This window comes from Centruroides vittatus, unplaced genomic scaffold, assembly GCF_030686945.1.
Source record: "Centruroides vittatus isolate TY-2023 unplaced genomic scaffold, ASM3068694v2 contig_233, whole genome shotgun sequence".
In the NCBI taxonomy this organism is placed as follows: Eukaryota; Metazoa; Arthropoda; class Arachnida; order Scorpiones; family Buthidae; genus Centruroides; species Centruroides vittatus.
Genome location: NW_027121459.1, coordinates 8,367 through 33,860, shown reverse-complemented (window position 1 = coordinate 33,860; position 25,494 = coordinate 8,367). Strand labels below are relative to the sequence as shown.

Here is a 25,494-nt window from a genome sequence, read left to right as displayed (position 1 = left end):
AAACGTAATACTTTTTTGTTTTCGTTATAAAATAAACAAAAATGATATACTTTGAGTAGTATTTTTGATTAATACATCGGAAACACTATCCCACAAACATCGAAAACAAAAAACCATGAAATAAATTTTGATTTTTACAAAATTAATTTCAGGCGCGTGGGGTGCAGCTGCACCCCACGCGCCAAACTCTGGAAGAGCGCTCCTCGCGCTTGACTTAGGCTAGTTTGGCGTAAAATCGGGTTTTGCCGGTAACACAAAGATAATTTTAGAAAATTTATTTGCAGTCTTCTTAATATTTTTGTTAACTTTTACATTGTTTATTTCCTTCACGATGATTATGGTCGTTATTGGATTACTCTTTACACTCATAATAGAACTTCTGAAAAATTTTTTACTCTATTCACCTATTAATTTCACTAAGGATATTTCTATGTAATAAACCACTAAAAGACAATTTGTTATTTACTGCAGAGGAATATTTTCTTTCTTTGCCTCTCACACTATATCGTAAACAAATCAAACAATAACAACATACTTCATAAGTTTCCTTAAATACTTTTTCAGTCATTTAAAGTATATTTTAATTCCTATAGATATTACAAAATATTTGACTTGAGAGCAAAATTGCTTAAAAACTGTATCTCAATGCGAATTCAAACAATTGTTAAATACTTGTAAGTGTTTAATTAATCTGATATTCATGACAAAAACATTCAACCTATACAAGCGAAAAAAATAAACTATGTTTTACTGGTTTGGATATCGGCATATGTTATTTTAGAAGGTAGTGTAGTAGTGGTTACTGAGTATGTTGGTTCTCGGCAAGCATAGCTCCGCCAGATCATTAGAAAAACTCTACGCGGCCCGGAGATAGACTACAAAGTACACTTGTGGCCCGCATTTTAAAAACATTGCTCGTCACTGATTTATTGAGAGCTTTAATTTAACAGTACACAAAGTATCGGATGTGAAAGTTGTGTTTAAAATAACAACCGTGATGTTCCAAAAGTGTTTTTTCACCTATTAAAGTTTCATTTTCTACGGGAAAATAATGTATCGGTTCACCTACTTGAAGAATTATATCAACACTACCAGAAAATATAAAACACTCGATTTTTAATTTAAATACAGAAAATATGTAAACAAAAGTTAATAATTATTTCTAAAAGAAATATATTTCGAGTTATGGCAACGTTCAAAGAAGACAATTTTAATGATATTTTTGAATTTTGTAAAAAGTATATTTTGAAAAGTAGTAAATGTTTAAATGTAGTAATCAAATTTATTTATATATATGTGTTTAATAATAAAGAAATTATTATTTACAGAAACAGTGCTTGAAATGTTTCAAGAAATAATTTATTACAATGTCTTTTACTCGAAATAATGGGTTTTTTTTGTAATTGTGACGTGACCTTTCTTCTTAACTGAAACAACTGAAGAAATTGAAATTTGCATTTAGTCATTTATCAATTTATAAGTTAATCGTCTGGAATCATTTTGCATTGAATTTGGGAAAAAATTGTGTTATATGAAACCATTTTATTTATCTTTTGTCCGTAAATTACAACCGTTATGTATTTTATCAGACAATACGTAAAATTTTGATTAGAATTTTTACACAACTATTGAACACATGGAGAGCCATAACTTTACTTTTAATTTTCCTGACATTCTATCTTCATTTACTCATTTATAAAAGTATTATAAATTAAAATATATTTTGCTAAATTGTTTATCGAATCGTAGATAACAAAATATACACGCCACATCAATTTCATCATTCAATTCGTTTTTTTAGATGACCCATTGGGTCACTTACTGCTTAAAATTTATAAAGAATATTTGGTTAAGTTTATTTTTTTACACAACCCGACACGTAGACGATCTTCAGAAAATAAATGCATTCCGAGAAGACTTTTATGGAAAACTGGCCCTAATTAAGAGTTACATGACACGCATTTTAAGAGCAATCATTTACATTCGAAATTTGATGTACATGTAAACAATTAAAAACTCAAGAATTGTTTGAAGTAAAGGTTAAGGAGCAGTAACGTAGACAAACTCCACGAAAGAAATATTTCAAGCGGAATAAATATACAAAACCTATTTAAATAATTCGTTTTTTCATTTGTATATTTGCATAAAGGCTAGAAATTCCCCATCACTCTTTACAATATTCCAATAAAGCTAGGTGTACTTGTGATTGACCTGCAATTTGAAAAATTTGTAAACCTATAGATTCCCACTGTCATCTATCCGTCTGCTGTGTGTCCTCCTTCCTTAATGTCGAAACGGAGTGTAAATTTCAATTCATTTTAACACATACACACGTACAAACTTAAGATATTGTAACGCCAAAAAATGTTAATAAAGAAAGCTTTGGATTATTGCAAAACTGAATGTGAATTATTAATGAAGTCACGTGAAAGTCTGCCATGCCATTTGATTTTGACATCATTTGATAAATTATAAAAATATTTCAAAATTCTTTTGTGTTATTTAATATTCATGCTTTTCATTGGATATGAAAACATTATTTATTCGTTGATATTGTTTAATGCGCGCAAAGTATAACCAATGGAACAAAGCCATTCCGTAACAAATTGTATAAAAGAGGAAGATATCGAAATAGTTCGATATTAAGAGAATTTCTCGAAGATCAGTCGATTACAACAATGCAAATCGTCATTCTGTTTTTCTGTTTCGTGGGAACAGGTAAGAAAAATTAATTTGCATACAGTGAATTCTAATATAATTTATAATAATTTATAGATATTATGCGAACCGCTTCTTTAGTTTTCTGTTTCTGTGTACTTGTTCTGATTTCCGAGAAAGCAATGAAAGCAAAAACCGTCTGTTCAATCGACAATATTAGTTTGTAGCATTTCTTTCTCTGTCAATATGCATTTTGGAATTTTTCTCCTAAGTAGTTGTCACCTTCATAGGACAGTTATGTGTATTCAGTATAATAGAAAACGTTGCTATATTATGTTACAAATTTTTTTTGATTTGTGTCAATCATATGTTTGGATGTTGCTTCCTAACGGATGGCATTCTTATTTAGTTTGGCGCCACTGGTTTAATTCTACGTGCCGTTTTCCTAGAGAGTCAGTGTCTTAAGATCAGCGTGTAGTTTAAGAGACAATAACTAACCTAATCCTTCAATAACTGTTCTTCTAATTCGACTGTTTACTATCAGATTAGACGAACCTAACAATTCATTTACTCTTTCAAAAACCCCTTTTCAGACGGTTAGGTATAGAAAACTATCCTGTGTAGTGTATCGCAGCAGAACAAGTATTAATTTAACACAGAAAGAGCTGACAGATGTTGTCGATCCTAGTTATGACTCCACTATTTTAGAAGACACAGGATAACTAAGAATGATAAATTATTAACATACTTATTTCTAATTGTTAAAGACGATATTTTCAAAGATATAAGAAAATGAACAGAGGCAAAGAGGTGTAAAATGTACTGCAGAAATACTATCGGTGCTATGGCATTCTACGGAAGTTACTTCTGAAGGAAACGTTTAACTTAACATACGATAAAAATGAGAATGTGAAGTCGTATTTAACGATAGTTATGTAATACTGCAATGGTTTCTCGAAAAGAATTACATTGCCTTTTTTTCTCGCGTTTAAAGATTGCCGTGAAGTTTAATGAACAAATAACAATTCATTTTCTACTTGAGTCTCTTTTTTCTAAACATCCGTAAGAAATGGTAGCAATGACGCAGTCTGAACAATGTATTACTAATTGCGTTGAATAGGAATGTGACAGACATACCGAGTAGTAACATTTTTCGTAACAATTATAAGGAAAATACTTTAAATTTTTGTAGTATTAATATATTACATAAAGATAATTATACTTCTAATTAAGATTTATGAAATTTACTTGTCATTAAATAAACTTCAGATTTGCAAAGAAACACTAAGTCGAAGATGTTAATTCTTTGGACAGAAAAGTACGATTAATTACACCAGATGGAAAAATTGTAGAAAATACAACGTGAGTCTGAAGAAAGAATAAATAAATCACCAAACGATCGACTAAATATCAGGCTATAATATGGCTACTTAAATGATTGGTACAAAGTCGTGAGATAAGCAGAGGGTCAGGGGTTTATCCTCGCTGACCACTTACACTGCACGGGTTGGCAAAACCCGATCTCTTTGTCATTGGATGGCTAGGAGGGCAAAAAGTGAGTGGGGAGGTGCGTCGGTAAGTCGACAGGCGTTTTGGATTGACAGGAGACAGGTTAACAAATAAAACATTTATTGGCTAACTAGAATACCATTCAAGGCGATTACAACTATTCTACGATACTATGCGATTAAATGCGGTTATATGCAAGTAGATATAAAGCTCTACAAGTTCTAAACAAAACAGGAGGCTATGAGCTAAGCCTATTACCATTGCCAGAGAGAGAGAGTTTACAAAAGTCCTAACAAAATACCTCTTGGTGTGAGATTGGACGATATAATTCGATGTATGGCGGTGCCGACAATGTGGAAGAGTTGCTATAGGTCTTCCCCGACGGGACTTCGTTCCTGGGCATGGAGAACGAATAGACAAGTGTAAGAACAACTTCCTATGCGAGCGCCCTAAGTTTCCGGTGGCGCGAGCTCTTATAGTGTTAGTGTGGGAAGCGATCGGTTATTGACGATGACTTGCAAATTCTTGACAGCTAAGTGTCAACTTTCTCACCTAACTGTTAATAGTTACCAGAGACATCTGCTCCGTTTCTACGCGAGGAGTTTTTTCTATCGGTGATTGTTTACAATAATTTTTGAACAAAAAAAAAATGGAAATACTATAGATTACTATCTATTTAATTTCGGGACTTTGAGTATATATCTGAACTGAGGGGACCGAGACAAGTTCAACGATACCCTACTTCTGGACCGGAGACAAAAATAAAAAAGTTATCATACTTTTTTCCAGCGATCGCGCGATGATAGGGAGTCGTGTCACTCTCACAGCTAAGTCGGCCTCGCTATCGCGATCGGGAGTCGCGTCGCTTGCCGTTAAAATTGTCTTTAGTAGACGTTTCCCCCTTTTTTACTTTGTTCAAAACTACCGTGAATCAATAACTAGTGACGTTTAGCACATAGCGGCCTGCCGGGGCTCCCCTCCGGAAGGTCAGTCGAGAGCACGAACAGTCGGAACGGCCGCCACGTTCGCTGCCATAAGTAACATTAACCGAAATGGCGATCGCGCGATGATCGGAAGTCGCGTCGCTCTCTCCGCTCTCGTATCGCGTGTTTAACGCTCCTGGAGATGACCGTAGTCCGACGTCATGGTTTGCAGACTTTACCGCAAGATGGCAGTACTAGCAACTATGGTGCCGTCTTCATGAGAGCATTAAAAAAGTATGGTAAGTGAAAAAGTATGATAACTTTTTTATTTTTCGTTTCAGGTCCAAAAATAGGGTACCGTTGAACTTGTCTCGGTCCCCTAAGTTCCAATGTATAATCAAAGTCTTTAAATTTCATAGGGGGTAATCTATAGTACACCCAAAAAAAATGAGCTTTCTTTCATTTACACAAAGTTTTCCGCAAGTTCTCACAAAAGTAATTTGTCACTAGAGGTAGACGTTATTAATATACTTCTGGAAGCGAAGACTCGCTCGGGGTCCGAGTGGCATAACTAGCAAGCGGAGGTTGCGAGTTGAAGCTCCGTCCCAAGTCTGTTCTTTTATTCCAGAAGGTTTTAAATTTTATTTAATAATTTATTTATTTAATTATAATTATTAATTTACTTAATTATTAAATAAAATTTAAAACCTTCTGGAATAAAAGAACAGACCCGGGACGGAGCTTCAACTCGCAACCTCCGCTTGCTAGTTATGCCACTCGGACCCCGAGCGAGTCTTCGCTTCCAGAAGTATATTAATAAAGTCTACCTCTAGTAACAAATTATTTTGTATCAATTATTTAAGTAGCCATATTATAGCTCGATTTTTAGGCGATCGATTGGTGATTTATTATATACTCATCGGGCTTAGTGGTGTTATTATTTGAAAGAATAAATTAAATACAGTCGAATATATCGACATATTTTTGAATTTTAAAGAATATATATATATATATATATTTTCATTTTGTCGTACTTTTGACTTTTAAAATGCTGGAATGTTTTACATAACTCTTATTCTACGTCGATCGCCTCTCAAACTTTCATTAATTTACAATAATAAATAAGAATTATTAACGTGATAATGAAAATCTGTTGGTTTGTTTTATCTACCTTTCTGCATATACTTTATAACACGTCGTATTATTTATTACCATTATTTTTATTTTAATTGTTATCTTGTTATTATCAATATTAATAGCAACACCCTTATATTATTTATTAATGTTTTTGACTTTATTATTAATATGAAATGTCGAAGTCGAGATGGCTTTGCTTCATAACACTTGGCAACGCCTTTTACTAAAATAGTCTTTGTCTCATTTAAGAAACCAAATGAACATCAAGATGGATATGAGTCCCTACCGGTGGGCGAGTGGACTCTGTCTCCGCTCATACTGGCGGAGACCAGACCCTAAACACCGGAGTTCGATCGGAGGTTCGCGCCTCACTCGGACGAGCTGGCAGCGGGAGTTTTTTCCGGGTTTTCCTCCTTGCCAATGACGCCTGAATAGGGGACAACTTTCCCCCAAGTCCTCCCGGAAGGCATTCCTATCTCCCCTTCTCGCGGGGGCCGTCTCCTATAAGGTCAACTTCGGTCGCATCCGTGACCTCTCCTCTGTCTTCTCGGATTGGCTGTCTTCTATAAGGCCGACTTTTCGGTCGCAGTGCGATCATTCTCCTGTTCTTCCGGAGTATAAAGCCTAAGGTGCTATAAACTCCTCTCTCCCACAAGGAAAATAAGGAAATAAGATGGATATGACTAAGTAAGGCAGCAAGGAAAGTCCTGCTACTATTGTCCAATCCAGATGAAAGTTTGACTATATTCTTGTGTTTTGACGAAAGCAAAAGCTGCTTAAGGTGCAGAAATATTAGCTATAAAAAAGATTTTATCGATTTCACCTTGGTGACGTAAATTACGTCATTCACCTTAACTTGCATTTTTATATATTTTGCTAAATGAAATAATATTGAATTTATCTTATAAAATTCGAAATTTAAACGTAAAATTTAAATCAGTATTCGTCTCACTTCTACAATAATTTCTTTAAAAGCATTCGATAGAAACTAGGTGACGTTCTATTATCCAGTCCGATCTAAAAAACTTGTTATTGAAAATATATTATCTTGCATCAATTATGCTCGGAGAGACAGGATAAGCTACTTGATTTGTAGAAACATTAGTCAAGTTCCTTGAACTTCTTCAAATCCCAAGTCTTCTCGGTTTTCCAATCTCTGCTTTGTCACAGAACATGGCCTGTTATGTTTAACAGGCAAATTTATAATAATTACTAATTAATAATACTTAATTATAACAACATTGTATTTGATAATATGCATCATTTTAAAACACTGTGAACACTTTTTCTGTGTAAACTGAGAAAAATTAAGTTATTTTAACTGATACATTCTGAACCACTAAATGATTTTTCTATTTAAATATATCAAGGTAGATCTTCTTTGTAGATCTTCATTGTTTTTTTTTTGATTTTCAAACTTATTTTAAGAATTCAAATCAGGTTTTTCTTTTCTTTACTTCAAACTGAGTAATATTTGACAATTGTGTAATTAATTAATTTCATTTGTTTAGTTCTTGCAGCTAAGAGACACGGATACATCATCGTGGAGGGAGAACCCATTGAATGTGCTACAGGGGAAGAGAAACCCGGTGTAGTCAAAACAGACTTCTGTGATGGTAGATGCAGAGAACGTGGAGCCAAAACGGGTGTCTGCTGTTTCGGTGGCTGCATTTGCTACGATGTTGCAGATGACAAAGAAATAGTGGACACTAGTCAATTTAGAAACAGAATATGTGAATATCTTACAAAAGTTCTGGACAAATGAAGATATAAAGATATCAACACACGTAACATTCGAGAAACGAAAAGAGGAAATTGATGACTTTTCACATTCTAATTTATAACTGAATAAATAAATATTAAAAGATATGAACACAAAATAATTTAATTTATTTCTCGTTGGCATTGTGTACGGAAGCAAAATAATACTTTAGAAGTTCGATTTACACAATTTCTGAAAAAATTTAACCATTTATAATAGTTTGGTATCGTTTACATCGGCATTTGAATTTTCTTCTGATATTGTATTGAGACTATTGACAGTTACACCAGACATAAGATAAGAAGCTGAAATTATGAAACCATTTCGACAAGTAACATTTCCCGCGAATAATTATAACGAAAATACTTCAAATTTCTGTAGCATTAAAATAATATATAAAAGATAATTATATTTCATATCAAGATTCTTGAAATTTACTTGTCATTAAATAAACTTTGGAAAATTTCCGAAAATAAATCATTTACACAATTTAATGTGAAAATTATAATACAAGTTAAGTTATTTTAGTATACCTTTTATGTTTATCGTGAAATGTCGTGGAGGTGAAACCACAAGAAGAATGGTGCGTAATAAATATGACAAAGTTAGTGCAGGTAATGCAAGGAGAAAAGAACAGAGCATTATTTATACATTGGTTTGAGAAAATCTCACATCGAGATTTGCAAAAACCCAAGAGGGTCAAATTTGACAAGACTCCGATACTTTCCTTCTTCCGTATACATAACAGCCCGAAAAGTAAAACGGAAATTATTTTATGAATATTCTGTTTATAAATCATTCGGTTTGTTTTAATTGATAGAATAAAAATAATTGCAAACGCAGTCATGTGATAATTTTAACATATTATTGTTTAATCGGCTAAGAAAAATGGGCTATTGTTCTATAAATACTCAATATTTTTAAATAATACTTTCACAAGAGTTACAAAAGTGGTGGTTGGCTCCAGAAAAAGCTATTAAGCATATGAAGATTTCTCTTACAATAGGACACTGAGCTACAGAACATTCTCTTTCGTTGTAAATCTAGGTGATAACAGGCCGATGGAAAATCGAAAACGATCAAACTAATTTATTCGAAATTTAATGTGTCTGTCGTACTTTCCGTGGGCACTAAATGTTTCAAATTTCATTAACGTCAATTTATTGGTCTTAGATGTATTAACGGTCAAATTTGACCCTTCAACATTACGCGTTTGGTCAGCTGTGTAATGAATAAATAAATGCTGCTAATTATATACAACATAATAAGGAAAATATTTATTGAATTACAAAAGATTAGACTTCTTGTAAACAAAAAGTAAACTAATATTAAAAATTATTGCCTGGTAAACTGCAGCGCCATTCGATATTGCATTTGCTGCAGTTCTAAGCAACAAGCAATATGAAAAAGAATAAACATTTAAGATATAAATGGTCTTTCTCTGGTATGAATGTTGACGCGGTTACTTGAATTGCTGGATCTGTTGGAACTTAGGACTATAGAATTTGCAAGAAAACAGTTTTTGCCCAGTGTGAATCCTGTGATAATATTTAAATTTGTTCTTCGAAGTAAATTCTTTTTTTCACCTCTCACTCTGATATTTTTCACTCTTGGTTTTATCTGAAAAGAAATCTGTAAAATACGATAAATAATAATATCAATACCAATACAGTGAGCGATCGGTACAAAGTATCAAGTAACGAACAAATCGAATAACGAACATTTTCACGAAAGATTATGTACAGACAACGAACATCTCACAAAACAAACACAAGAAGCGAAGTAAAATAATGAATACCAATTAATCTTCTCTCATCTTCGGGCAATAATTAGAAACTTTTCGGAGCGCGAGACGTCGACGCTCAACCCAGTATATTCTGATCCGATAGTATTCCTCCGAACTTTGAAACTGTTCCTTTTAATTTCAGCCTTATCTTTCTGACAAACAATTTTTTTATAGTATTCGGGAAACTGTCGGGCAGACACTCGTTAAGATTTGCGTGGGTTTTTATTTTCGAAAGGTGAGAGTATACTAGCAAAGGCAGTATGGCTTGAGCAGGTCTAAAGTAGGCCGCAGTTCAATCTTATCTAGCTTTTTTCGAGTTTAAAGACTTGTGTAAACGACAATATCAGGCCAAAGCGACATATTATACAGACATTTACGCTGCATTTAAGCCGATTTACTACTGCTAACAAGTTTCGCAACGAATGGTAGAAAATGGCCACTCGTATGCACTACAAGTCAACGTTAAACTTCGATTAAAAAAAAAAAATTTGCAAACCCAAATAATTATTTCAACAATTAAATTTGTCTTAATATGAAATTTAAAAAATTTTATTTACAATTAAGGTTTATTAAATATATTAAGTGTTCGAAGGTTTGATATTTAAATCAAATAAATATTATTGAGACATTCTGGGAATAACCAAAGATGCGGATCAAATAAATATTAAAAATTTACACATTTTTAGATTAATTTCTAACGCTGGAAAACAAAACTATTTTTTCCTCCGGACCAAAATTGTCTTGCATAGAAACGGGTGCACTGGATTCGAAAATGACCACGAAAATGTTCTGTCGCGCAAGGTTTAGATGTTACGGATATATTTCAGTATGTAGGTAAACACATACAAAGAAAGAGTTCGTTGTACTGCACCGTATTTTTATTGTTTTCTCCTCTTTTGAGAGTCCAGCGATAATCCTTCAGCATGGCTGCTCCCTGCTAACGATGTTTTTTTGTTCATCGACCCAATCATTCGAGTTGTGTGGAAATACGTCGAGATACGACGTATGGCAAGATCATTAGCTCCGACACTAGAAATTAGTGGTCATTTACCACAAATCCAGTCACCACAGCTTTGAATGAATGCAGAGCGATTAATTCGACAGATTTTAGCTTTGAAAGATTTTTTGTTGATAAGTTGTGTTTTTATTACAAGTGCTGCAAAGTGCTTTACCTTAAAACATTACATTTTATAAATAAATATAGTTTGGAATGAAGTTAGAAATTAAACAAAATTTAAAGAATTCTCTCCTTTATTTTATAAGTATTTAAAAATCACAAAAAATTGTCTTGTCTACATTAGAAAATTGATTAAAATATGAATTATAGCAATATGCAAAACATAAATATAATTCGACCGCGATTAAAAGTTTACAGAGAGAGTAAAAAGTTATTACATAAAACACATAAAATTCATCAATAATGAGTGTGGAATTTTACCCAAATTAAAAGTTTTGTAAAATACGGAAATTAAAATATATCTTCTGAATACCAGAGGACTGTCGATTAATGAATCTTGTGCAACACCCTCTATATTATTATAGTAAAAAAGAGTTTTGTTCTGTTATCTTCTTGTTTCTAATAATTCTCTACGTAAGAATCTACCCACTTTAAGATCACGGAAAAGATAACACTTTCGACGAATACCAAACTGACGTCGAAACGTCTGTTCCAATTCCTTCGCTCCACATTGAATATCTTTCTTCTAAAATACAAAAAATTATATAATTAACCAAATTTTATATAAAATTTTCTTGTAAAATTTACCTTAGGTAGCCAAAATGGCGGCTCGTCTCCGATTCCAGCAAATGGAAAAAAGGAAACAGTGAGGACGCACGTTCTAACCTTTTCCTTTCTTCCATTTGCTGGAATCAGAGACGAGCCGCCATTTTAGAACCATAGGCAACACTAACGAAACCAAATATTTAAAAAGAAATATTTGTAATTAACGGACAAAACACTTACTTCAGACTCCTGATTATTTCCGAAATCCACAGAATTATCGTGGCTAACGTAATCAAGAGAAGAAATCTGAACGTTTCGAATGTATTTATAGCTGGATAAATGTACTTCATCGTTAAAATCATGGAAATAGAGAACAAGTTGAGCGACATGCTGATCAGTAACTGAAAATAACATTATTTTCACTGTTCTGGGGAACAAAATGGACAACGATTTACAACGTATTACTACATTTATAAAGGTGGATCGTAATTAAAAATCACACACACTATAAATGTAGTAATACAATTTATTCTTTTTAGTATTAAAGTATAAGCAAATTAAGTTTATTACTGAAATGACTTTCCTGGTTTGATTCTTAAATATTTAAATTAATAGACAACATTCATTTTATCGTGATAATAGACTACTTACATTGTCTTCCAGAGAACATCCATTAAATAAGACAACGTACCACACAGTTAACAGCGAAATGATAAGGTCACGCCAAGAAAACATCGTTAAAATATTCTAAATGCACAAATTCATAAAAGAAAATTCGATTTTAACAACGAAAACAGAAGCGAAACTCTCAGATAAATAGTAGAGTGACAGGGCAAGGTATTATGCAAATCACTACCTACAAAATTTCAGAAATTGTTTTATACACTTAAAGAATAAATTATCTAATATTCGTTATTATTTTTGAGATTTTTAAAGGTGAAAACATTTATTGCACATTACGATAAGAGGTACGCGTATGTGCGTTAATTGTCCAATAGGTGTGTACGATCCTTTCTACAATGGCGAAGTTATCTTCGAGTTCACGACTGTTTAACATTTCTTTCTATATTTTCTGGACCGTATACCCAAATTAACAAGTTATTTCGTAGGTTGTGTTAAACAAGAAATAATAATTAAATAATATTTTTTGTTTATTTTATTTTCTTCTATTTTTTACTAAACGGATTCAAAAGAATTAACTTCGACTATCTGTACAATACAGTACATTGTCATATAATAAAATTGTTAGTGTCAGTCTTACAGTGTTAACAGACAAATTTATCATTGATGCTAATGTCTGAAATTTCATCTAATCCATACAAAGTGTGAATACCAGAGCCCCTTCGTCCGCCAATTTAAAGCGTTTTAATCCTTAAAATTAGTGTTTCCACTTCCCGGGACGAGGACACAGATGTTGGATTTGTGGAAAGCGTGTGTTCGAGTTGTTTCATTGTGTCGAATTACACAGAACGAGGCGTTTGACGTGTGTGTGAGTGCGAGAATTCGAGTTGAGTTTAAACAGTGTATATCTTCGTGTACAGTGATGTTGTGTCTGTGCGCGCGTGTGTGAGTGGAATCGAAGAACATCTTCGTCATATCTATAATCAGAAAACAGTGAATTACGATACGAGAATAAGATGTATTAAAAACTGAAACGAAAAATTTTTACCATTGGAGATTTCGAAAAATATTCGCTTGTACGATAAATGGCCACTTCGTCCTCTTCGGAAAAGGGATTCTTCTTCCTCCCAAATGTTCCTAGAAAACACAAAGACAGTGAGAAAACGAGAAATTGATTCATTTATTACTTAAGGTCAACATTATTACCTTTATCAGCAGCCTCTTTTCCCGAACACTGTTATGAGTAGAGCGAAAGACCTGACCTAGCCTAACCTAACCTACCCTAACCGGAAGATCAATCCTCATAACAACTGTTTGGGATGAAAGGTCGGCTGAATGTCGTGTCCGGTGAGACGTCCGAGGGATCACAATCGTGAGTGAAATCTGTTGTCGTCGACCGAGTGTCACGGTTAGGAGACAAGTCCATGGGTCATGTCTGCGAAAAAATGTCAAGTCCAAGTGAAAAGTTTCTAATCCGATCAGAATGTCGCATCTGGGTGAAGAAGAGAAAAATCGAAGAAGATCACGCCTAAGCCAAGGGACCCACAGCCGTCCGCAGCAACAAAACCACAGACGCCACCGAGACTTGGGCGACTCTCTCCTTCGATTCCTCCCCATTCCGACTTCCGAAAGGCAGTGTCAGACGAACAGGCAAAACGTGACCAACCAGAAAATGTCAACTCGAACGAGCCATTACTTTATACATCCTGCACAACAAGGTCTGTGGCCGATGACCCCCTAAGACCTCGGCCAAGTGCGACGGACCCAGAGTGTAGCGTGGCATAATTTCGACTCTAGAGGGATGCCACGCCACACAAACTTGGAGAGGGTCTTGGAGAGGGACTCTGGAGGGATGCCACGCCACACGCACTTGGTTCTTCTTGAAGACCCTCTCTAAGTCATCCTTCGCCAGAGGGAAGGTGTTCGCTCATCCTCATCTTCGCCAGGGAAGGTGTCGCTGCCTCTGCGAACACCTTCCCTCTGGCGCCTCCGCCTTTCTCTGCTGGAACCGCCTTAAAAACCGCACCAACCTCTTTATTCTGTAAAAAAGAAAAATTGCAATTAGTCCAGTGAAAACAAAAGCTTAAATTAATAAATCAAAAAGCCTAAAGAGCTTAAAATGCTCGGCGGCTGCCTTTTTAAATCTTAAACTAAAATGGCCGACCATAGAATGATGTGCCGAGATGTCTTCTGGGACCAATTCTTCAAGTAATATTAAATAAATTCTGACGTCTAAAGTCAATATGGACTAAGACTTACCTGAAAAATCTTTAATCTTCTCTGCAAAAGTCCTCAAGCCGCAAAAAACAGCACGCAATCGAAGAGCACAACAAAAGCACGTCTGACCACAAGAAACACAATCGAACTGAGAATCGTCATGTGTGACGAATTTCGAACAAACGTTAAGAGACGTTCGAATTACGTAAAAATTAGGATTTCGGCCAATATTGTTTCGCTTTTCGGAGAGATTCGTTAGTGGCCGTCGGGGTTGTACGTTTCGCATATTAATGTAACATCAAACTAAATAAAGTTAATACTTAAAAACAAGAATTGTTCTGTATCGAAATTGAAAGGTCGTGTGGATAATTAAAGGGTTGATGTAGAAGAATGAAATTACGAAATACATTGGAAAGCCTTCCTGAAATAAGGCGTTAACTTTTACTGTTTCGAAATTTCATGTTTATGGACATTGAAAGTGTTAAGGCGTTTTTGCTAATATTTGCCAAAGTGCTAATTTACAAATACTACTGAAGACAAACATATTTCTGACAAAAGTGATAAAAGAGGCTGGTGTTTCGTAGATGTTGTGAACAGTAATGTAAAATCTAATGTTTCTTTGATGCGTTACTCTAACGACAAACACGCGTATTATTATTATTTTTTATTATTCCGCTTACACAGACACAATGTAGTGACAATTTTCAAACACAAGGCGAATTATTTATCTTTTTATTCAGTTTGGACGCTTACTACAAGACGCGTTTCGGGCTTTTTTTCCTCTTCAACCAACTGAACAATAAAATCAAACGTGAGAAGAGGATACACATAAATACGCGAATTATAATCTGACAATGCACAAGCGAACTTTGGCCCGCGTAAATATAACATATTCGAAATAAAACATACCTTGAAATTTCAATGTGCAACAATTGCATATATACAGCGGCACAGTTTTTTTAGGTTGACACATTTAAGATCTTTTCTTTTTCGCTAACAGTAATCACTATACTATTACTTAATGGACCGTACTTGGTTCCATAGGTTGGGCAAAGAACTAACAGACCGACAGGACAGATTTCGAACAGTTCTTTTTAAACATTAGTCTAAATAAATCAAATTTACAGAAAGGTATAGTAACTTCTACTTTACCTGTAATTTTTATCTTGGCACATCACTTAAATTCACATAATGACTGTTGCTGCTGCTGCAAATAGGATGCATATTATTTCTATTTCGTGTTAGGAAAAAGTACTAAATGTCGACGTTGAAGAGGACATTGACAATTTCATTTGTTAAAAAAATAATAAGTTTCATTTACTTTTCATATCCACAGATGATGATTCTTATTCAATAGTTTGTCCAAAATTCGTAATGTAAACGTTAGTAATTACGTCTCACTGTAATCTTTGTACACACTATTAAAAACAATACGAAATAAGTTTGCACGTGTTATTATTCGAAACTGTGAAATAATCAGATTGCCTTACAATCGCTGACCTGTGGGCTATCTTAAGTTTATACTTATAAGGATAAAATTGCGTGGATACAAATGAATTTTATTCAAAATGATGTTACTCTTCTGTTCCTCCTAACACTGTGTTAAATGCTCCCGCATGAAATCAGACATATCTATTTCATAATTTGATATAAATTCAATAAAATGTTACACTTTCAAATCAATTTATAAACTGTAAAAAATCTTCGGTTACTTAAAAAGAAAATAACAAATAATAATTTGATTGGGTAATAAATAATGCCAATTTAAATATGTATTTATTCAAATAGGCTAAACAGTTGAAAAAAATAGAAACAACGTGCTGAGCGTAAAATTCCACGGTAAATACTCCTTACGTTTAAAATTAAAACATGTGACGTGAACAATAATTGGAGCGTGACACGTTATTAGTAAAAACTATTAGAAGAAATATAGAAAATTAAAATTAGGTTACAAAAATTAATACACATTTGTGAATTTAAAGCGAAATAAGAAATTTATTAATATTCTTGGACTTATTTTAAAATACCTAATTATACATCGAGGAGGAGCGAACGAAAAACTTCGATGTCACAAGTAATACTTAAATAACGGAAGGGTCTCGTGAAACGTTTTTACAGTATTTAAAAATAAAAATAAAAATCAATTAACCTAATTCAAGTAGTTTTTAAATAATTTAATATAAAGACGAAGGGAATATTACATTGAGGAAATAAACCCACGGATAACCCCGTAAACACCGATAGACAATTCAAGGAATTAATCGAACAATTTACTCCTTGCCTACAGAGTCATAAATAATACGAACGAACACTGAAAACTGACCATCACTAATCTTCCGTTCTATTTATGCAAAAACTTTAACAAATACAAATACGCCAAATTTAGTCTATGTATTAAATACAATTTTATTCTGGTAATAAATGTCATTGTGCATTCTCTTTTTACTTTTAATGATATCAACAGTTAAAATAGCTTATCCGAATATCCATATCTTACAGTTCTTATAACATTTATAAGAAAGCCCCTTACTTTTCGGATGATGAAGGTAGAGTTTCGGATCCAAAAACGAACAGAAAAAATGGCGTTTTTGGATTTATTCTCAAAACAAACAAACAAAAAAATAAACATAAAACAGAAAAATAAAATTACAGAATTTTTTTCAGTGATCACTTTATTAAATTAATGTAGTATATAATGTTATAAACAACTATTCAAATACGACCAAGCAGAGACAAGAAGTCTATTAGTAGTTTCTTCTGTCAAATTGTGTAAACGCTGTATGAAAATGTTTTTATAAAACGATAAATTTCTCTCGACATCCATCGTACTCAGATGAACGTATTTCAGCGAAATAACATTGACACAAAGATTTCATATAGTATTTTCTGCTGTATGAAAAGTCTATAAAAACATAGAGATGTAAGCTTCTGTATTACACCAGTCATCACGAGTAATACAAAAACAATACAAAAACGTTCATAAACTTTATTAGATATAAAAAACAAATGCTCGAAGTAAATTCAATCGCAGAAACGTTATCATGTCAAGTTCCGGTCAGACAGGAGAGTCGGTATGCCTGAAAAATAAAACACAAGAAATTAAAATTGAAAAGATTCAAACCCTATATTCGAACTCGTAAAGTGCAATCAGGATCTTCTTTTTTTAATTTTCTTTGCCTTCATAATTAATTAACAAAATTGACAAAATCAGTTTTTTTTCTTACTTTCATCAAGAATAAAAGTGAAAAAATGCTAATACATATAAAAAAAATTTCATTATTTGCATTTTTATTCCATTTTTACAATCGAAATGTTGATATTTAAACAATTTTTTAACAGAGGTAGCTTGATTAAAGTGTTCAAACCCTGTAAATAAATATTTATTATATATAAAGGTTTCGTTTAGTTATTCCCAAAATGCCAGGATAAATTTATTTTTTCCTGTTATATGGAAATGTTAGTGGAGCAAGCAGCGCTTCGGATTCTTCACAATACAACTGTGAAACATTTCTATAAATATGGAAAATGAATGCTGTCGGGTGTTCTTAATTTGAGGTAAATTCTATTTCCATAATTATCATAAAATTGTCACACTGAAGCCACAAAACCACGTCAACGTGACACCCACTTTCTGGTGGTTTCTTTCTTATCCAGAAACCAACCCTGCTAGCGTGACAGTGTAGCAAGTGGAGAGAAAAACTGGATCGCGCGCGAAGTCGTCATTAATAAAACGAGCAATAATGATTTTTGTTCTCTTTCTTTCCCCTCAATCCGTTCAAAGCCAATAAATATTCAGTCGGTCCTAAGATTTATTTTAAAATGCTTGTGTTACATATGCATTTTAAACCGTGTAGAGTTAAGCAATCAAATAGAAAACTTAAGCTATTGATACTTATTATGATTGGGGACGCCTCCTACTCACTGTTAATCGTCTTCGTTCCTTAGAGAATCGACGATTCTTGAAAGATCCACTTTCCATTCACGTGACAACTTTCCTGAATGCAAATGGAAATTCACCCTATTATGAACTGAATGAATTAGAAGGAATCGCATTTACTCCACAAGCCTTTGTCTAGGATTAAGCATCTGACAAAAATGTTTGTCTATCAGGAGAAGCTTTCGGAGAATCCTATTGAAACTTTACCTAAGAGCAGGTGACGTCTTCCGTGTGTTATCTTGCACAAATAAAATATTACATTTTCCTAAATAAAACATTTTAAAATTACCCAAATTAACTACTCTTGCCTTCGTACTAAATTTATATGTTGTAAATCTATATACAACTGTAATTAAATCTGCATTTTAAGGCTAAAACTCTTACGCATAGACAAACTCAGTGTCTCGAAACCACGTATTTTTTTTTTTTTTTTTTTTTTGTAACTTTTTACAGTCATTTAATTTGAAAGTTGACTAATGAATTCTTTTATTAAACTGACACATTGTACTGTACATTGAGAAGAAAACAAGAAAGGATCATTCTGTATGGATTTATGACTCGTGATGGATGTACATTACACGCATGGCTGGTTACCTATGATCTTAAATTTTCATAATGTCGGAATCAATGTAACTAGAACGGTTGAATACCTAGACAATCTCGATACATCGTGTTTTCGTATACATCGCCGACAACTTCAAACCACTTATAAAAACTCTGGCTATTATGGCAGCCTAATGCTGCACAACGAATCGTTTTATAAGGCATGTTGCCTACGAAAAACAAACTTGCAGACATACACTAAGGCCAGGAACACATGCGTAAAATCTAGCATAAAGCAGAAAACGTAAAAATTTCTCTGAAATTTTGACTGAAACGGAACTGAAAAAAGAGTAGAGCGTGTCTCTACTTTTTATGCCAAAATTCCTCTAATAAGGAGAAGTCTTTTCTCTGACGTCAAAGTAGTAGACTTGTTTTTTATTCAAACAATGGCAGCAATGAGGGTTAACCTTACAATTGCAATGGTCTCGAAAAAACGAAAAATAAATGAAATAGAGGAGTTTATCGAATTCGTTCAACCACATCAGTGTCATGTATAAAGAAACTGTATTTAAACAACGTTTATGGATGATTATAGGCGCAAAATTTCAAAGAACAGGTAGGTCTAGTATAATCGATGGTTAATGTTACCTATGGTGCCAAAATGGCGGCTTGTCTGTGATTCGAGGAAACAGAAGAAAGAAAACAGCGGGGACGCACGTTCTAACCTAACCTAACCTATTCTAATAAATTACCATAATTTTTACCAACCAAATTATCAGAATAAGTTAGATTAGGTTAGAACGTGCGTCTCCATTGTTTTCTTTTGTCTGTTTCCTCGAATCAGAGACGAGCCGCCATTTTGGCATCATAGATAACATTAATCCAATCGATATATAGGCCTAGTATTTAGATCACACGTTCTTTATTTGAATTCGGAATACAAGTCTATTAATTTAAATTTTCTATATTACAGCAGAGGAAGCGGAGAAAAAATAAAAGGTACGAAAGGAATAGATATATGAGAGGGAAAAATTAATAAAATTAGCACTGTTAGTGGCAGTAGTGTTTCCTATTCGGCCAGGATTTTAAGTATGGGTGTTCTGGCATAAAAGCGTAAATCAGAAATTAAACCAAAAGCTGATTTCTGATTCAGTTTTCTGCCACACAATTTTACACATGTATGTTCCTGGCCTAACAGCTTTCAGTGGTATTGCCAGATGATTTTAACTTTTCCATCAAAAGTTTTCTTAGTAGTAGCCGAAAAGTAGCCAACTCAAAAAATTTTTTCTGGACGAATAACCTGAGATTTGGCAATAAAATAAAGTAAAAAATAAAAAAACACGCAGTTCGTACTTTTCGAGCAAAATCACAGAACCAACGTTTTCGTCCAATTTACAGGCCAGAAGCAACATGTAAACTGATCGAAAAGTAACATCGCGAGACTCAAAATACATGCATAAACTAAAGTTTTCCTATGCAAAATTTTTTACATTAATTTGCTAATAATTCAAAGTATTTATAAAACTACAGTCATTTAATTTGAAAGTTGACTAATGAATTCTTTTATTAAACTGACACATTTTACTGTACATTGAGAAGAAAAGAAGAAAGGTACAATAATAGATTTAAAAAATTCCTACATCTCACATTAGAAAGTAGACTAAAAAACAATTTAATACATTAAAAATAGATATATTGTATTTTCCATGACCTATTTAATATAAAAAGTTGAATCACTTTCCCCGTTCTGTCAAAACAAAAACAAAATACCCAACTGATGAAGGGTATTGAAGAACCCAAAACGTACATATTAATTTAATGAAAAAACCTCGTCTTACTCGTTGGTCATCTTTTAAATTAAATAACTGTGCTTTGATAAGTTCTTTGAAGTAGTAAAAAAAAAATTATGTTAATTTTCCTGTTATTATTTAAGGATTAACACGTCTAGATTATAGAATTTTTCTCACATTAAAGGATATTTTTAAAAATTACTTTTATAGTCACTTTCAATTTTTAATTAGAAGTAGATAAATTTTTGTTTGTCTCATTTATAATAAATAATTTACTTTAAATAATAAATACTTAATAAAAAAAGATGAAACATCATTCTAGAGTGCATTATTTATTCAAAATAATATATTTATAAATAAATATATACCCGAATCAAATTTATGTAGTAAACTCCACATGGCCATCCCATCCTGGCCCGAACTCCTATTGTTCAGGGAACGGTACAACTTCGACACTGGTAAATCTAGCAGTATCTTTATGGCTGCCAAGACATACACTCTCGTGTGGCAGAATGAATGACACTTCATTTGATTATATTATGTATATCATATTAAACGAATATTTAAATACAAGAAACTACGCATAAACGATAACTAATATGTTTTATTTCTCCAAAACAATAAAATTGATATATACAAAAAATCATATTAATCTATATATTTGTAATACAATTCAAAGAAACTGACTACCTAAGACGTCTGCTTGTTTTTCTTATGCAAAATGACTCAAAACCGTACGAAATAGAATTTATTGACAACAGATGTCAGCACTTGACTGCATCATCTGGTCTATCGTCTGTTTTACATATTTTTGTCCAGGCGGTGTTTTGTTGACTTAAAAAGTAAATTATTTCATTTTTCGCATATTCATGCAATAATATTACTATGATAAATGCATTTATGCTATAATAAGTTTATTTAGCTATAATAAGTCAACGTGAGACATGACGAATCGCACGAGACTAGTCGCCAACTATACCGCACAAATAAAAAATCGCACAAAAAAACCTCATAAATTAAAAATCGCACAAATAAAAATCGCACATAAAAAGAGCGCATAAAAACAGGTTTGACTGTATACAAAAAAATCATATTAATCTATATATTTGTAATACAATTCAAAGAAACTGACTACCTAAGACGTCTGCTTGTTTTTCTTATGCAAAATGGATAAATTTGTGAAAAAACGAAGAGAGCATCTACATCCAGTGAATCGGTTAGTAAAAAGACAAGGTTGTACAATGACAGTTATTTGAATTATGGTTTTACCTCATTGGATGGAAATCCGCAGTATGTTGTTTGCTCTTAAGTTCTCTCCAACAAAAGCATGAAGCCATCAAAATCAGTTTCACATTCAGAAACTAAACATCCAACTCATAAAGACAAACCCTTGGAATTTTTCGAAAGAAAATTACATACCTTGTTTAATTTATTTAACAAGGTATTTTATTAATTTATTTAATATTATAAATAATTAATAAGACAATTTGGCACTAAAGCTTGGCGTTAGGCACCATCTCTTACTAAAGTTAATAATTATAATTAAATTAAATAAATAATTTCAATAATTTGGAACTGGATAAAAAGAATTTGGCCAAGCTCTAGTGCCAAATTGTCTTATTAATTATTTATTTATTATAGCCAACTCTAGCCCGATAATTCGGCTCTTGTGGATGTATAGCTTTGGAACGGGTTAGTCGTTATTTATTTATATTTATACGCCTTGCCAGGGTTCGCGATGGCTGGGTGAGTGCCTTTGGAAGACGTGGGCACTTGATGTGTCCCCAGCCAGCGTTGTAATGACCGTCGATGGTCGTCGTGTTAGCTTATATATACTGGAGGAGGCGATCGGACTGAAGGTCCGGGTAGTGTAACTGGTAACGTGTCTGCACGGATAGCAGAAGTTGCGGGTTCGAGTCCTACTTCGGGCCGATTTCTTTTCCTCCAGTTCCAAATTATTAAAATTATTTATTTAATTTAATTATAATTATTAACTTTAGTAAGAGATGGCGCCTAATGCCAAGCTCTAGTGCCAAATTGTCTTATTAATTATTTATTTATTATAGCCAACTCTAGCCCGATAATTCGGCTTATGTGGATGTATAGCTTTGTAACGGGTTAGTCGTTATTTATTTATATTAATATTATAAAATCATTTTTATACTATTATTGTTATCATTATTTTAATTCTTAAATAAAAATGTAACCATTTTTATTATTATTGTAACTTTTATTTTACATGTTATTTATTTTTAATAAAAGATATATAGCGTAAAAAATCAATGAAATACAGGGAAAGGTTAGGTTTGTTGGACAAGCCGCAATAGCAGGCGCATAGTACTAGCCAACTCGAGAGCGACAGCAATCATGTTGGCTACTACTATTTTCTTTTTAATTCATTAGACTTAAAAAGCAAATAGCAAATAGCACGTTCTGATTAGTGATGGTACGTGTTATTTGTTATTTTTTAATGCTTAAAATCGAAGGTAAAAATTATATTTTAAAAATATAAAAGAATGTTGTATATTATTTTTGTCGACAGATGGCGCCACATTATCTCTTGCATAAATATTAAATTGTTAAAAAATGTTTTTTTTTTTTGTTGACTTCTTGTATAAAATATTTTAAAAATATAAAAATATTTGTTTTCATGGGGAAACTATAGATCACCACCTATGGAATTTCGGGACTTTGAGTGTATACATGAACTGAGGGGACACAGAGAAGTTTAACGATACCCTACTTTTAGACCAGAGACAATAAAGAAAGTTATCATACTTTTTTCAACGATTGCGCGATGATCAAGAGTCGCGTCGCTCTCTCTGCTGAACCTATCATGTGTTTAACAGGATGTTGACTACATTTACCTTCAGCAGAGGCAGATGTTGATCCACGAGCACACTGATCGTCTGCAGTTCGAGTTAAGTCCTTTTTTCAAACAATCTCGCGTTCCTCGATTTCCGAATGCCCCTCAGCCACCAACACGCTAGCTATCGCTCGCGGTCAGCTAGTACTACGCGTTGCTATCACAGCTTGTCCAACAAACCTAACCTATCTCTCCAGAAGATGACTGTAGTCCTATGTCATGGTTTGCAGACTGTACCGCAAGATGGCAGTACTAGTAACTACAGTGCCATCTTCATGATAGCATTGAAAAAGTATGATAAATTAAAAGTATGACAACTTTCTTATTTTTAGCCTACAGTTCAATAGTAGGGTATAGTTGAACTCGTCTCGGTCCACTGAGTTCAAATATATACTGTCCCAAAATTTCATAAAAAATAATCTATAGTACAGCCGTTTCCATATATTAGCAATATAAATAAATATATAGAACAGTAAGAAAATGCTCTCTTATATAAATATATATCAGTTAAAATAGTCATTTTATTCAAAAACTCTCGTTCAAATCATGCAGAAAAGTATAATCGAAGGAGCATCAAAAAACAGTGCGCTTTCGATGTATATCAGCGTTTTTGGAATACAAATTATTCCAGAATTGCTCGTGCAATTTTACAATTATGCCAGAAACCATTGTATTTTTGCCCCTGCTTGACGTTTTTCCCTCGAAACTTATGAGAAACTCTGTTATAAAAGTTATAAAATGTTAAACTTTTAACAAATTATTTCAGAATCTCTCAAATATATACTACTAGCAATTAATTATAGAGTTTTTAATTAGTGAGGAGTAAATCTTTAATGTTGTATTATAGTTTAAATAAAAAAATAAAAATTATTTATTAAAAAATAATTACTGTATACTTTCAGAAATGTATTTAAAATATATTATATAAATGTAGAAATGTAAATTAATATTGAAATTATATTTATATTAAAATAATTCTATAGTTTTAAAGTCAATATTAAATGTATTATTATTCTATTTAAACTAGTTAATATAATAAAGTATTAAGAACAAGAAATAATTACTTAAATTTTTCTGAAATTATATAAATATTTTGAATATTTTTCATATTTAGTATATTATTTATTTTATATTTACTAAATTTAAAATTGTTCAATTTTACAATCTCTTATATTATATCTGTGAATAAAATAATAAATGGAAATATTTAATTGTCGTTTAATTAAAATTATTTTAAATCGAAATTTTCAGTTTTAGTTTACGAAATTCAGTTTTAGTTTCTAAGTGTAAACAAAAGTTGTTTATTAATAACTGATTTTATATATTTTCGAGTTACATCTACTTTGCATGCATAAAATTCATGTTTAATTATTCGAATAAGTGAAATTTTTAATATATAAATTATACTATTAATATTTTAATACAGCTCGAAATATCAATATAAATCTATTTCTTTTAAAATAAGTTTAGTATCGAATAATAGAAACAACTTATTTTTTTATAGGTGTGATATTTATAAACTGTACTGAGTTTTTACATTCAAATCTCCTAAACTAACATAATTGAAATTTTATACATATTGTGTATATCATACAAAAAAGAAATGTAATTTCAAATATGTTGCAAGTTTAAGAAAGTTTCCAGATGTATAAGTTACATTATTGGGTAATTTAACATATAATTTAGTTACGTTAAATATAAAGTAAAGAATTACAACTTAATTATGATGATGATATTGCTATAAAAATTTTATATTGTCAATAAGAGAAACCTCTTGCTAATATTATAAAGTTTTACGTAGTCATTTAAATATTGACAGTAATTAGTAAATACTATAACAAATTAAAGTAACAATAATACAGTATAAATTAATATAGGCTCTGAACATCTGAGCTTATTATTGTTTCTATTCTATAAATGATACTAGACAATATTTTCTCATAAATTTGTGTATTATACTTTATGTTGTACCACCATTCATACATATTCTCTTAATTTTTCAGCTAAGTGGCGGGACATAGA

At 32.4% G+C, this 25,494-nt stretch overlaps 2 protein-coding genes across 2 annotated transcripts; one reads left to right on the top strand and one right to left on the bottom strand.

Annotated features, from left to right (window-relative positions):
* The first annotated feature begins 2,647 nt into the window (after positions 1–2,647).
* Positions 2,648–8,094, top strand: LOC136971144 (beta-insect excitatory toxin OdTx12-like). The gene is made up of 2 exons (XM_067265626.1): positions 2,648–2,718; positions 7,739–8,094. The coding sequence occupies exons 1-2, from the start codon at positions 2,679–2,681 to the stop codon at positions 7,990–7,992; spliced, it is 294 nt and encodes a 97-aa protein (XP_067121727.1). The 5' UTR covers positions 2,648–2,678; the 3' UTR covers positions 7,993–8,094.
* A 3,231-nt stretch (positions 8,095–11,325) lies between these two features.
* LOC136971143 (uncharacterized) lies at positions 11,326–12,292 on the bottom strand. The gene is made up of 3 exons (XM_067265624.1): positions 12,150–12,292; positions 11,739–11,899; positions 11,326–11,478 (listed from the first exon to the last, which is right to left on the bottom strand). Exons 1-3 carry the CDS (start codon positions 12,166–12,168, stop codon positions 11,338–11,340), a joined length of 321 nt encoding a protein of 106 aa, XP_067121725.1. The 5' UTR covers positions 12,169–12,292; the 3' UTR covers positions 11,326–11,337.
* Positions 12,293–25,494: the final 13,202 nt, after the last annotated feature.